The sequence below is a fragment of the Neomonachus schauinslandi genome, chromosome 9, assembly GCF_002201575.2.
Source record: "Neomonachus schauinslandi chromosome 9, ASM220157v2, whole genome shotgun sequence".
Classification (NCBI taxonomy): domain Eukaryota; kingdom Metazoa; phylum Chordata; class Mammalia; order Carnivora; family Phocidae; genus Neomonachus; species Neomonachus schauinslandi.
Genome location: NC_058411.1, coordinates 85189126 through 85203752, shown reverse-complemented (window position 1 = coordinate 85203752; position 14627 = coordinate 85189126). Strand labels below are relative to the sequence as shown.

The window sequence follows — 14627 nt, the reverse complement described above, 5'->3', positions numbered from 1 at the left end:
TTCTTTCTTTCTTTCTTTCTTTCTTTCTTTCTTTCTTTCTTTCTTTCTTTTCTTTCTTTCTACATTCTGGTATAATTAACATACAGTGTTATTTTAGTTTCAGTTGTACAATATAGTGATTCAACAATTCTATACATTATTCAGTGCTCATCATGATATGTGTACTCTTAATCCCCTTCACCTGTTTTACTCATCTTCCCACCTACCTCCTCTCTGGTAACCACCAGTTTTTTCTCTATGGTTAAGAGTCTGTTATTGTTGTTATTGTTTGGTTTGTCTTTTTTCTTTGTTCATTGTAAATTCCACATATGAGTGAAATCATGTATTTTTTTTTCTCTGACTTCTTTCACTTAGTTAGCATTATACCGTCTAGATCCATCCATGTTGTTCAAATGGCAAGATTTCATTCTGTTTTATGGCTAAGTAATATTCTATTACATATATGTATATATAAGTATATATATCACATCTTCTTTATCTATTGTATATATGTATATACATGTGTATATATATATGTGTGTATATATATATATATCTCACATCTTCTTTATCCATCCATTATGAATACTTGGGATGCATGTATTCCTCCGAATTAGTGTTTTTGTATTCTTTGTAAATACCCAGTAGTGGAATTACTGCATCATATGATAATTCAATTTTTAACTCCGTACTGTTTGCCACAGGGGCTGCATCAGTTTGCATTCCCACCAAAAATGAACAAGTATTCCTTTTTCTCCACATCCTCTCCAACACCACTGTTTCTTATGTTTTTTATTTTAGCCATTCTGTCAGGTGTAAGGTAGTATCTCATTGTGGTTTTGATTTGCATTTCCCTGATGATGAGTGATGTTGAACATCTTTTCATGTGTCTGTTGGCCATCTGTATGTCTTCTTTGGAGAAATGTCTGTTCATGTCTTCTGCCCATTTTTAATTGGATTATTTGTTTTTTTGTGTGTGTTGAGTTTTATAGTTCTTTACATATTTTGGATCTAAACCTTTATTGTATATGTGATTCGCAAATATCTTCTCCCATTCAGTAGGTTTTCTTTTAGTTTTGTTGGTTGTTTCCTTTGCTGTGCAGAGGTTTTTATTTTGATGTAGTCCCAATGTTTATTTTTGCTTTTGTTTCCCTTGCCTCAGGAGAGGTAGCTAGAAAGATGTTATAGCTGATGTCAGGGAAATTACTGCCTGTCCTCTCTTCTAGGATTTTTATGGTTTCAGATCTCACATTTAGGTCCTTATTCATTTTGAGTTTATTTTTGTGTATGGTGTCAGAAGGTGGTCCGGTTGCATTCTTTTCATGTAGCTGTCCAGTTTTCCCAACACTGTTTGTTAAAGAAACTGTCTTTTTCCCATGGCATATTCTTGCCTTCTTTGTTGTAAATTAATTGACCATATAATCATGGGTTTATTTCTGGGCTCTCTTCAATTCCATTGAAATATGTTCCTATCTTTGTGCCAGTACCACACTATTTTGATTACTATAGCTTTGTAGTATATCTTGAAATCTGGGACTGTGATTTTATTCTTCTTTCTCAAGGTTGCTTTGGCTTTTCAGAGTCTTTTGTGGCTCCATACAAATTCTAGGACTAATTGTTCTAGTTCTATGAAAAATGCTGTTGGTATTTAATGGAGAATTGCATTACATTTGTAAATTGCTTTAGATAGTGTGGACATCGTAACAATATTTGTTTTCCCAATCCATGAACATAGACTGTCTTTCCATGTATTTGTGTCATCTTCAGTTTCAACAATGACCCTTTAAAAAAAATAAAACAGGGGCACCTGGGTGGCTCAGTGGGTTAAGCAGCTGCCTTCAGCTCAGGTCATGATCCTAGGGTCCTGGGAGGGAGCCCTGTGTCCCAGGGAGCCTGCTTCTCCCTCTCCCTCTGCCTGCAGCTCCCCCTGCTTGTGCACTCTTTCATGCTCTCTGTCAAATAAATAAATTAAATCTTTAAAATAAATAACAAACAAACAAACAAAACAAAACAGGAGTGCCTGGCTGGCTCAGTCGTGGAGCATGAGACTCTTGATCTCAGGGTTGTGGGTTGGAGCCCCATGTTGGGTATAGAGATTATTTAAAAGTAAAATCTTTTAAAAATTTAAAATAAAATACAAATAAAACAAAAATGAAAATCTCTTGAAAAGCTAACCATGCCAAATTGAACACTGATAAGTGATCATCTCTGGCTGGTGAGACTAACAAGATTTTTTTTTCCTTTCTGCCTATATAAACACCTTATTGTTTAAAATAATGAACTATACTCAAATAATAAAAGATGTAAAAATTCAAATCATATATAAGTATGTAGAATAATATATTTTTTTAAAAGTCTACTTTCAAGGGGCGCCTGTGTGGCATAATCAGTTGAGTGACCGATTCTTGGTTTTGGCTCAGGTCGTGATCTCAGGGTTATGAGATGGAGCCCTGGATCGGGCTCGGTGCTCAGCACAGACTCTCCTTAAGACTTTCTCTCCCTCTCCCTCTGCCCCTCTACTCCATGCTCATGTGCTTGCTCTCTCTCTCTCATAAATAAATAAATCTTAAAAAAAAAAAGTCTACTTTTGATTGTTCTGGACTTCCAGGGAAGATGGCCAAGTAGGAGGACCCTAAGCTCACCTCATCCCACAGACACAACTATAGATAACACGCACATCAGTGTAAATAACTGGGAAAAACGACCCGGAGACTGGCAAAACACACACTACAACTACATGTAGAGGAGAGGCCACATTGTAGAGGGTAGGAAGGGCAGAGATGAGATAGGGAGCTATCTCAAGCATGGGTCTGGTTGTGGTAGGAAGGGAGCTGAGGGTGTGATGAGGAAAAAGAAACAGACTATCAAACCAGGGAGCCTGCACTGGGAAGAGGAATCCCCAAAACATTTTGCTTTGAAAACCAGAGGGGCAGGGCTGAATATCCTAAATTCTTGCAACCACAGCACTTAAAGCCTGGAACTTTACAAATCAGCAGTCTCAGATCTAGGAGAGCTGGGAGAGTGATAGGAAACTGAGTCCCTGCCCTTAAAGAGACCCCACAACAAACAGCCTACAGAGATTTGGCTGAGAAGCAGCAATTGGAAAAACGCCTGGGGCATATGGGAGGGAGAATTATTCACTAATCTGAGTTCAATGAAGGACTTCTCCAGGAACAAAGGAGCTGGCAGATGTCATTTCCCTCCCCCTCCCCCCAGCATAAACACAGAGCCACCTGCAGAAACCAGCACAGCATGGGCATTCACTACCTAACTGCTTACACCACAGCTGCCCCCTCCAGCTGGACCAGCGTTGCAGGTCCCTTCCCCTAGAGGACTGGCGCAAACCTTGCCAACGTTGCCTATCTGGACTGCACACTTTGCAGAGCCTCAGTCCTGGCAGTGCCATGGCAGTCACATCCCACGAAGGATGTGCGCACCTTGTTAAAACTGCCTGCCCCAGCTGGCTCCATCTTGGTGACAGCTGTGCATCCCCTGTGGGAAAGGACGAGCACACACAACTTCTGGGCTCCGCAGCCCCTGCCTGCGTGTGCTTTGTGGAGCACCACCCCCTGACCCTGGTCTCTGAGGCAGCTGCTCATCCCCTGGGGAAAAGGATTGGCAGCACCTTGTTAAAAGTGCACATCCTGCCCACTACTTTCAAGAGCAAGAGACTTTCCTACCAAACAGAAACAGACACAGAGAGTTAGACAAAATGAGACATGAATATGTCACAAATGAAAGAACAGGACAAAATTACAGCAAGGGAACTGGAGAAGCCTGATGTGGGGCTGGATCTCAGGACCCTGGGATCTCAGGACCTGAGCCAAAGGCAGATGCTTAACTTACTGATCCACCCAAATGCCCCTGTTTTTGTTTTTAATAGACTTTATTTCTTAGAGCTAGTAGTTTTTAACAAGTTCCACAGGTCATTCTAATGTGCATTTAGGATGGAGAGTGACCAGTCTAAGTAAGTCACTGCTCAGTCTGCTCAGCTGAGCTCCTGCAAGCATTCCCTCAAATACCCTTGCTCTGATGTTTGGAATTACCCACACCTGTCACACCTTCATACTTCCCATAATTTGCACCCCCTGCCTGGAAACCCCAGATTCCACTCACCATTCAGGAGAACCACTATCACCAAGTCTCAACTCAAGCAAATGGCTTCCCTAACACCTAAAGTTTCTTGTTGTTCCCTGAACACATTTTCCTATCACCTAGTTCTTTGGGCATACCTACATTATATTCTTTATCAGGATGTTTTTCAATTGTTTGATCACGTGTCTGCCCCTCCACTAAACTGAAGCAATTTGAGAGCAGTTTTGTGTTTTATTCATCTTGTCAGTACTTAGCACTAACAAATTCTTGGTCAAACAAATGCACAATGCTGCATGTATGAACTATATTTTGAAATTGAAAAATCTAGTATTTTTCATTCAAAGTTTATCTATTGCTTGCTAAAATATGAAACCCTCAGGTACTTTTGGTTCCTCTTAGAGTCTGCACATTCCTTGTGTCTTGGCCCAAGGAACAGAACACTGGCTAAAAAACAGGCATGGTCTCCCAGCAGATCACTGTGTCACCCTAAGTCATTTAATTCCCCTGGGATCTTGTTCCTCATCTGTAAAATGAGGATTGCTGAGGCCCCTTCCACCGTGAGTCAAGCCCTATATAACAGGGGTTTACATTCTTTTCCAAGTGACACTTGAAAACTGTTTTCCTGTTCGAAAACAAAGGAGGGGGGGCACCTGGGTGGCTCAGTAAGTTAAGTACCTGCCTTCAGCTCAGGTTATGATCCCATGGTCCTGGGATGGAGCCCTGAAGTGGGCTCCCTGCTCAGCTCTGCCCCTCCCTCTGCTTGTGTTCTCTCTCTCTAATAAATAAAACCTTCAAAAAAAAAAAAAAAAAGAAAAGGGAAGAGAGGGACTGATATATAAGAAAACTGAACACATCAAGTTTTACCATTGTTTTAATTATTGGAACAAAATTAACATAAGTCAAATTATGTGCAACAATGTGTCTGATGTAAGAGATGAATATGAATTCTATATGACGGTGTCTTACCCACTATAACAAATTTCCAATAATTTGACAATTATCTTTCAATTTTCAAATTTCAAAAATTTCCCCCAAATTCTAAACAAAGTATGCAAATTGGAAATTAACTCTAAACATGCATAACTATCTTCTTATCCAGTTTTGTGTGAATAGACTGAACAGTTCAGATCTGACCAAGATATTGATGGTGAACAAGAGAATTCTCCCCTCCCCACCTCTAAGCTTCCAGCCCCACAACTACAGCTACCTGCCCAGACAGGTCAAATATGGCGACACAATGACCAATGTAGAATTAGCATGTAGATTGTATTTGTATCATCATCAAGATAACTTTATGATTTGTATTCAAAAAGCATAAAAGCATATCAGCATTAAAAAGAACACAGTATTTGTTCAATCTAAATGCACCATCTTCAAACCTGGAAAAAAGAAAATAGATTTGTTAGCAAATACATTTATTTTATTTAGATTATAGATCACACCACCAGATTTGTCCAACTTTTGCTGTGTTGTAAAAGAAATAGCTGCAGACGGTTTTCCAAACCCACTGCAAAGAGCATAGCCCATTAATTTATTCCCCTGGTTCTCCCACAACCTTACAGGAAAGAAGGCTGGTATTAGAGTTCAGATCCCAGCTCTCCCATTTAGTAACTGTGTGACTCCGGGCAGGTCACCCAAACTCTCTGAGGCTCTCTTAAACGAACTTCCCTGTGCTAGGATGTAACAGGAAGTTTGAATAGGTTTTCAGTAGCATGGTACCCTGTGGAGATGAATTTCACAGAAAAGCTGGATTTTCTACCTCTGGACTCCAACAATGCAAAGAAGTCCAATTCCTCCCTCTTTCACACTGCTGAATAATAAAGCAACTGCTATGCAAAGGAAGAGAACAGTTCATGTCTGAAGGCCCAGGGATGCCCACCACAGAAATGGAAGAAGAAAGATCAAATCCTCGCAGGTAGTGTGGGTAACTAGCTGCCTCTATCCTGGTAGAGTACTCCAACAGCTCCTCTGACTTTTTTAGAGGGCTAGGGACACTGGTAGCTTTAGACTGGGGCACACACCTTTCTCATGCCACTCCATGTTCCCTGTAGGATTCCTTCTTACCTGCTGAAATGCTACCCTGATTAATGTCTTCCCTATAATGAGGGTTATCCTACAGAGTTGTCTGTAAATAGTTCCCAGGACAGCAAAACAAGAAAAGTTATTTTCTTAAGGTTAGAAACCTACCTCCATGATGTTGGTTAGTTGTCTCGCTCTGTGAAAAAGAAAACGGAGAAAGAAAGAGAGTAAGCTTTACTTTTAAACTACTACTAACAAATGTCTAAAACATTTGTTGTCCCTAACCCTGAATACCCAGTAGGGCCCAATCTTGCCTACTAGCCTCAGATCCCAACCCAGCCAGGAGTACTGGATAGGGCACTAGGAGAGCAGGGCCTACAGACAAAGGCCTGTGCCTCCCTGAGACCTTTGATGGTTCTAGTCCATGAGGCTGTCAGGAAAGCCCAAGGAGGCCAGTAGGTAGGAAACCCGGGGAGCTCATGTGCATTTGTGCAGGTGCGGGCTGCTGCCGCTCCCTGTTCCTGCTATAGGGAAACTACTGTTTCGGGGCTCAGGCTGTGCAGAGGTGTCTCAGAAGGTGCCACTTACCAGAGCTTTAATAATGTTCCCTGTCAATCCCAGTATGCAGATTTTTTTTATATCAAAGCAGCTTTAAGCTATGCCTATACTCAGATACAACTGTCAGTAGCTAAGGAAAGAACTTAAAAACTTACCCCACTTAACGATCTGGGGCTCATTGAGAGTAACATGCTTTACACGGCAGCTAAATTCATCCTGTCCATTGGGAGTGAATTCAGTGTGGACCAGAAGATAGAAAGTCCAGTCCTTGCTGAAAGACAGGTCTGACTGTTCTGCCTTCATCTTCTCTCCATTCTTCAGCAATTCAATTTCAATTTCTGGTGGGTGGAACCCTGACACGTAGCAGTTCAGGAAATTTGGCTTTCCATTCTCTGCGGGGTGACGTGAGTAAACCTGAATTTTTGGAGTATCTGAGGGACATAAGGGAAAGACAAATGAAAACTGCAGAGTATTTCACTTGGGACTACCTTGGTCTAAAGCTATATCAGGCAACAAATGTTTAAATGTGGTGACTGATTTCTCCCAATTCCATTTCTACTCTGGCCAAATGAACTTCCACTTTTCCAAAAGGCTACATCCATTTTGAGGGATAAAACCACGACTTAGTATCTTTTCCACATAATTCCTCTACTCGTGGCTTTTTGGTTTTTTTCTAGCAGATTTCTAGTATTATCATCTTCTGTCACTGGAATTTGTGCCAAATCCTTAAGAACCTTTCGGTGGAGACTCTCAAGAACTTTTGATGGCTTATTAGCACCCATATAATTCCTTCACACATCTCTCAAGAGTCCTCATGATTTGGCCCCAACCTACTTTTCAAACTTCATTTCTCACTTCACACACTCTTCATAATAGCCGCATCAAAAAACTTATGTTATTGTACCTTGTTTCAGCCCACTTTTTTTTTTTTTTTAATGTTTATTCCTTTCCTTTTTGGTTCCTGCTCCTGCCTAGATCCACACCCATCTGACTTCTCAATATGTATTAAGCGTCTAGTATAATGCCTGGCACACAGCAATTGCTCTGGAAATGGCAGATACTGTTATTATTATTGCCTCAAACCAAACTTAAATGCGTACAGAAGCCAGAAATACCATAAATGAGTGAATTGGGCTGGGTAAGAACAATAGGGCAGGGTGAGGACTGTGGCAAATGAGAAAGAACATACTCTCCACTGTGACCAAGTGGGGTAATGTGTGCAAGACTGGTATTTGCATTTTTAATTAGCACCCTCAAGTGATTGCTCTAACTGCCACGTTGGGAATATGTTGCTGCTATAGAACAGTAGTTTCCAAAATAGGATGCATAACTAGACCATCCCTGTAGATATGAAAAGAAACTATTATAAACTCCATTCCATATTTTTCATCCAATGAAGAGAACTGTTACTGCCACTAAATGTACAGATTGACACTAATATATGTGTATAATTCACTTTTAAATACACGTACGTGCGGTGTACCTGTTTACTAAAGGGCAGCTCCTCCGTGTCCACGAGGTGGTGGGGAGGAGGAGGACTAGGCTACTCTGACCAGGTTTATCTGTCCAGAAACACCCTGTCATCAAAGGAAAGGTCACCAGCCCCACCAGGAGCTAGCCTAGGGATCCCAATGAAGCCCTGATTTTTTTCATAAAGTTAAAAATGAAGACAAATCAGAAAGCTCTTTGTATCGGAACTTCTAATAATTAGAACATAATAAATGCCGTAAGAGTCAGAGCACAGGTTCATCAGGCCTAGAATTCTCTCTTTGAGGAAGCCAGGCAGGGTTCTGCAAGAACATCACAATAACCTTTTCTAAGAGGTGGACAAGTATCAGACAAGGCCTGGGTTTGAATCTGGACTCAGCCACTCACTGGTTCTGTGACTTTGGGACAGTTAGTTGAGCTTCTGAAGCTTAAGGAAAACATCAATTTATGTCCACAGTGAAACAAAACCCACACAGGGGACAGAGCAAAAAATAGACCCCCAGAGGCAAATCATCATTACCCATTTCTTGAGTATCTTTTTTTTTTTTTTTAAGATTTCTATTTATTTATTTGAGAAAGAGAGAGAGAGAGCATAGAGGGAGAAGCTCACTCCCTGCTGAGCAGAGAGCCCTAGGTGGAGCTCAATTCCAGGACCCCGGAATCATGACCCGAGTCGAAGGCAGATGCTTAACCGAAGGAACCACCCAGGCGCCCCTCCAGAGTATCTTCTAGAAATTATCTATTCATGGCATGTATTACTTCGGAAATTTTCAAATTAAGATTTTTCTTTTAATGTCAGCTTGTTATTTTTAAAATGTTTTCTATGGTCGCCAGCAAATATCAATAACAGTATTTGTGCTTTATTTTGTGAACAGATTATAAATTAAATACTTTTTTTCATGATCAAAACCCCCGCTTCACAGAAGCTTTTGTGAGGGGAAAATATGAGGGTTCTGGTATATTGCGGGATATTTAGAACGTACTCAGGATGTAGAGCGTCCCTGACAGACGACCTGGGTAACCATGTTGATTACCCTTATCAGTGGTTTTACAATCTCCCTGACTGGTAAACCTTCGCTTTTTCAAAACAGAAAGTAGAAGCTTAGTTCATCTTGGAAAGAACCAGGCAAAGAGCCAAAGAGGAAGCCCTCTGTGAAGAAAAGGCAACAGGGCCCCAGGCTCTCCAGCTTGCTGGCAAGAATCTCACCAGAAGCTGACGAGGAGGTACTGAAAAACCGCAGAGTTTGCAGCCAAAGGGCGCAGACCCGCACAAAAAGCTCTGCTCCCGCTAGATTGTCTGCCATTTCTCCCCCCTGTTGGTGATTAAGTTACTTAAACTCTTGGTGTCTCAGTTTCCTTATGTATGAAATGCTGATGATATTAACCATTGCATTTACATCGTAGGCTCATCTCGGAACCAAATGGCATAAAGCACACAACGTCCCCAGCACGCTCCTTATCAATAACAACTAGCTCTTAACGATTATTAAAAGCGACAAGGAACGGTAACAAGTGAATTAATGATGTCAAAGCGCTTTGTAACCCCTCCAAACATTCTACAAACTCCACGTGTGAATTCCTCCCCCGCGGTTTCCCCGCATATTCGTGGGGCGGGCAACCAGCCGGGCGTTGCGGAGTAAGCCCGAAGCCCCCGGGATCCGAGAAGAGCAGTTGCAGCGGACTAATGTCCGCGCGCGGTGCCTCCCGCAAAGCCCAGACCGATGTCCCCACCCTTTCACAGCCCTCGCCTCCCCGCTTTTGGGACCCGCCTTCCCGCCCTCCCAGGCAGACAGCGGCACCCGGGTAGCTAGAGGTTCCGCGGAAGAGAAACCTCTGTCGTTCCGAAGTCTGTCATCATCCCGAAACTTCGTCCTGACCCACCCGGCACGCACATGCCGGAGGCCTCCCGCGTCCCCCTCTCCCAAGAAGAAAAAAGAGTCTTGCGTCCTGGGCTCGCACCCCCTCCCAGCTCCCCACTCCCCGGCCACCCACCGCTTCCCCACCCGCAGACTAAGCCCGCTGCTAGCCCCAGGCCGGGGAGAAGAACTAGGGAGGAGGAGGGGTGGGTGAGTTACAGAGTTAATGCGGAGAATGCCACAAAGATTGGGGCACAGGAGAAGGGCTGGGGCAAGAGCGGACACTCACACTGGACGGCATGCAGGCCGGAGAGAGAGAGCAGCCCGACGAGGACGAAGGTCAGGAGAGGCGCCATCACCACCCAAACACGAGCAGCGCGACACTAGGACTGGCAGTCCGCCCAGCGCCTCTACTTATATTCCATGCGCGCCCCGCCAATCAGAACCCTTCTGGCAGGGGCCGTCACTCGTCTCCTAGCGCTTGAGGACTGGCCAGGTTAGAAAGAGGGACTTTCCCGGTTTCAGTTTCATTTTCCTGTAAGGTCCCGTGATGCTTAGGAAGGCATGGGTTGGACCGAGTGGTTTCGCTGTCCCTAGACCCGCGCGCTCCGACTTGGGTGCGCGCCAGAGCCTGGGGAGAGGGCCTCCTACCGTAGAACTTGGGCTGGACCTACCTTGGTCCAGCGCTCTCTCTTTGAGAACCATCCAGCCTCAGAGTAACTTGCTTACCATGTCCGAGCCAGGTGGGACCTTAGGACCTGTGGTTTTCATTCGAGAAAACTCAAGCCCACAAAGATTGAGTGGACAAAGGATGAATGGTGCGGGGCAGAATAAGAACTTTGATTAGTAACTACGACCCAGGAATATAATGTAGGGTTTCTGGATTCTTTGGGCAAGAAAAATAGTCCAGGAACCTCGAGGCCACCTGAGGACGGCTCAGAGAACCGTACAGAATGGACAAGGACCTTCTTGCCTCCTGAATTCCTTCAGGCAAAAGTTTCTTTTTGTAAATAAAGCCCTGTGCCAAGAAATTCTTCTCTGTATCTTCCTGCTTTTGTTTAACTAATTTTCTTCGTTTAGTTGATTTGTGGGAAAAACAAAACCACTGATAGCAAAACAGTAACTGCCTAGAGCCTTAGAGTTTACAGACCTCTTTAGGTACATCATTCCCTGTGAATTAGCACATTAGAATGGTTTGGCACATAGGAGGCATTCGGTAAATGGAATGAATGAATGATTGATTGAACAAACCAGTAAATATAGGAATAAACAGTAGGAAATAAGAATTACCCCATTAATTTTTATGGAGAAGGGAAAACAAAAGCTGAGACTAGGATTCAAACTCTCCTGATGCCATTGCATTCATGCTTTAGACACTTCGAAGACAAGGGCACTGAAATTTTAGTGAGAATTTGGATTGCTTCGGCCATGGGCCCAGCCAAAGAAGTCAAACCTACTGACTGTAGGAGCATAACCATGTTAAACCACTTAAGAAAACCTATACTCCAGAGATACCTTTAAAAAGGTGCTGACATCACATGGCAGCTGAGTCCACCAGTCTTCTCAGTGGAACAGTGAGGAGAGGAAGTGAACCATGGGGCAGGAGGACAGAGATCTTGGAAATCACCATGGTTTTCAGTTAAAAGGAGTTGGGTTGTGATTCCCCAAGGAAACAACAAATATGTTATATATTTCTCTTACATGTTTTTAGACCTTGTAATAACCCCTATTATGGAAGCCATGTCTGAACTAGAAAAAGTAGAATACTCTCCACGGACCTAATGAAATGAGATAATGCACAGAGAGCCTCACACAGTTCCTAACAGAGTGTTTTATGTTTAACAAGCATACTATAATTATTGATGTTTTTTACCTAGTTTTCCTACCAGCTCTATCCATAATTCTCTCGAAATATAAGAATAATAGTTATGCATAAAGTTATGAGTAAAGACATTCTTGCTTCTCGCATTTGTTTGTTTGTGTTTTTAAAAAAACTCATTTAAGGCTCTTAACACCTGAAATGTTCATGTTGAATTGTTTTCTAGTTCCCTGGGAGTATAGGAAGACACAGGGCTATTTTTTACCTCTAAATTCTCTGTTTACTACATCACAGAGAAATACTATCCTTAAAATTCACTATAGATAGATTCTGACCTATTCACTTAGAAAACCAATTTAAAAAGTAATTTTAAAATGCAATAAAGACAGAGAAAATATATTTTTCAGTTTTTTGTGTTTGGAGAACTGTATTTTTCTTAAATTTCCATTTATGACATGCTTTGAATAGTGAGAATGAAAATGAGATATAAAACTTTTTTTAAAAGACTTAATTTATTTGAGAGAGAGAGAGAGAGCAAAAGGGGGGGGTGTGGGAGAGGGAGAGAGAATCCCAAGCCAACTCTGTGCTGAGGGTGGAGACTGATACCAGGCTCCATCTCACAGCCCTGATCTCACAACTTGAGCCAAAACCAAGAGTCAGACGCTCAACCGACTGTACCGCCCAGGTGCCCCAAAACTTTTTTTTAACTGAGAGCACTGTTTGTTTAGTAGGGTAAACTTGTGGAAATCTACAAACACGGCAATTTAATAGTGTTATCTCCCAGTCATGGGAATAACGGCTGGAATTTTTTTTTTTTTTTTGCCTGTATGACCTTCCTAAAAATTTTTTTTACAGTGAATGTTTATTCAAAATAGTAAATATTTCAGGGTGCCTGGGTGGTTCAGTCAGTTAAGCGCCCGACTCTTGGTTTCAGCTCAGGTCATGATCTCAGGGTCATGAGATCAAGCTCGGTGTTGGGCTCCCTGCTCAGTGAGAAGTCTGCTTGAAGATTCTCTCCCTCTGACCCTCCCCCTCCACTCACTCTTTCTTTCTCTCTCAAACAAATAAAATAAATCTTTTTAAAAAATAGTAAATATTTTCAAGAATGTGGAAGAACTGGAACTCTCTTATCATGTAAAATGATACAATCACTTTGGAAAATAATTTGACAGTTTTTTAAAAAGTTAAATATATACTGGCCATATGATCCAGCCTTGGGTATTCTAAATATCTACCCAAGAGAAAATAAAAGCATATGTTTATACAAAGACCTGTACACAAATATTCATAGCAACTTTATTTGTAATAGCCAAAAGCTGGAAACAATCCAAACGTCCATCAACAGGTGACTGGATAAACAAATTGTGGTATACCCATACAGTGTAATACTATAAGCAACAAGCAAGGAATGAAGTACTGTACACAACAACATGGATGAAATAATTGTGCTGAATGAAAGAGACCAGACAAAAAAAGAGTATATACTGTATGATTCTGCTTATATAAAACTCTAGAAAAGGCAAACTAATCTATGGAACAGAAAGCAGATGAGTGGTTTCAGGAAGGTGCAGAGTAGGGGAGAGTCAGGAAGATAAAGAAACTTTAGGTTGATGGATATGAGTTTATCTTGAGTTTGATGATGATTTCATGGATGTATACATATTTTAGAAATTATTAAACTGTACAGTTTAAGTACAATTTATTGTATGTCAATTATACCTGAATAAAGCTATTAAAAAAAACCCCAAAAAGCACAGATAGCTGTGTTGTTGTCAGGCAGAAGAAGAATGAAGTGCTTGAACAGAAAGAAAAAGAACAATACTAAAGTGGGGAGAAAATAGGAGTAGGTTAATGCTCAAATGAGTTGAGTTGCACCAAGTGGATTTCGGTCAGCAGTTTTCTGAGCTGGGCCCATCCAAACAGCCAGGAAAACCAGTCCCACTCAAGAGGAGAAGACCAAGCATAGGTAGGACATTTGTGCCAGGGCTTTTTCAAATGTTATGTCATTAATCCCTTGCAATTTGAAGTGTGGTCTATACATCATTGGCATCAGCAAAACCTAGGCGTTCTTAGAAATGCACGCTCTTGGGTCCACCCCAGACACATTAAACCAGAGTCTGCATTTTAGTAACATCCCAGGTGATCCATATACAAATTAAAGTTTGTGAGGCTGCTGACCCAAACTACACAACAATCTAGAAGGTAGGTGTTACTTTCATTTACAGATGAGGAGATAGAGAGGTAAGATACTTGCCCACATTCATACTGGGCTGGGATTCAAACACTGGCCTGTCTGATTCCAAAGGCCCCCATAATTTCCACTAGAAAATCACTTTCAGAGAAGGTTCAATGGAAGGATTCATTGGCTGGCTTGGAGTTCTGGGCAAGGATTAAAAGCATATGAGAAGGTAAGGGGAAGTAGATAAACAGGAACCAGCACCGAGATGTGTAGGATTATTTCTTAACAGACATTTTGTTTTCTGCCCACAAAAGTAATAAATGCAGAAGCTAGAAAATTGGAACATACTAAAAACTATGAAGAATAAAATTAGGGGCGCCTGGGTGGCTCAGTCAGTTAAGCATCTGCCTTCAGCTCAGGTCCAGAGTCGGCTCTCCGCTCAGCAGGGAGTCTGCTTCTCCCTCTGCCCCTTCTCCCTGCTCATGCTGTCTCTCTCTCTCTCAAATAAATAAAATCTTTTCTAAAAAAGAAAAAATTAAAACTGGTAATCCTACAACCCAGAGATGACTATTGTTAAGTGGTTTAATTTGAGGAGTTTGTAGGTTATTGCCTGTCTAAAAGTACATCCTGGTTA

The 14627-nt window shown here is 41.9% G+C and overlaps 1 protein-coding gene across 1 annotated transcript; it reads right to left on the bottom strand.

Moving 5' to 3' along the window:
* Nucleotides 1–4927: 4927 nt before the first annotated feature.
* B2M (beta-2-microglobulin) lies at nt 4928–10404 on the bottom strand. The gene is made up of 4 exons (XM_021695379.1): nt 10285–10404; nt 6807–7082; nt 6262–6289; nt 4928–5453 (listed from the first exon to the last, which is right to left on the bottom strand). The coding sequence occupies exons 1-3, from the start codon at nt 10349–10351 to the stop codon at nt 6276–6278; spliced, it is 357 nt and encodes a 118-aa protein (XP_021551054.1). The 5' UTR covers nt 10352–10404; the 3' UTR covers nt 4928–5453; nt 6262–6275.
* Between the last annotated feature and the right edge of the window lie 4223 nt (nt 10405–14627).

Excerpts from the sequence above, each read along its gene's own strand:
- B2M (XM_021695379.1), bottom strand. The coding sequence starts at position 10,351 with ATGGCGCCTCTCCTGACCTTCGTCCTCGTCGGGCTGCTCTCTCTCTCC. Across the intron at positions 7,083-10,284 it reads CGGCCTGCATGCCGTCCAGT|ATACTCCAAAAATTCAGGTT; the intron begins GTGAGTGTCCGC and ends TATGTCCCTCAG.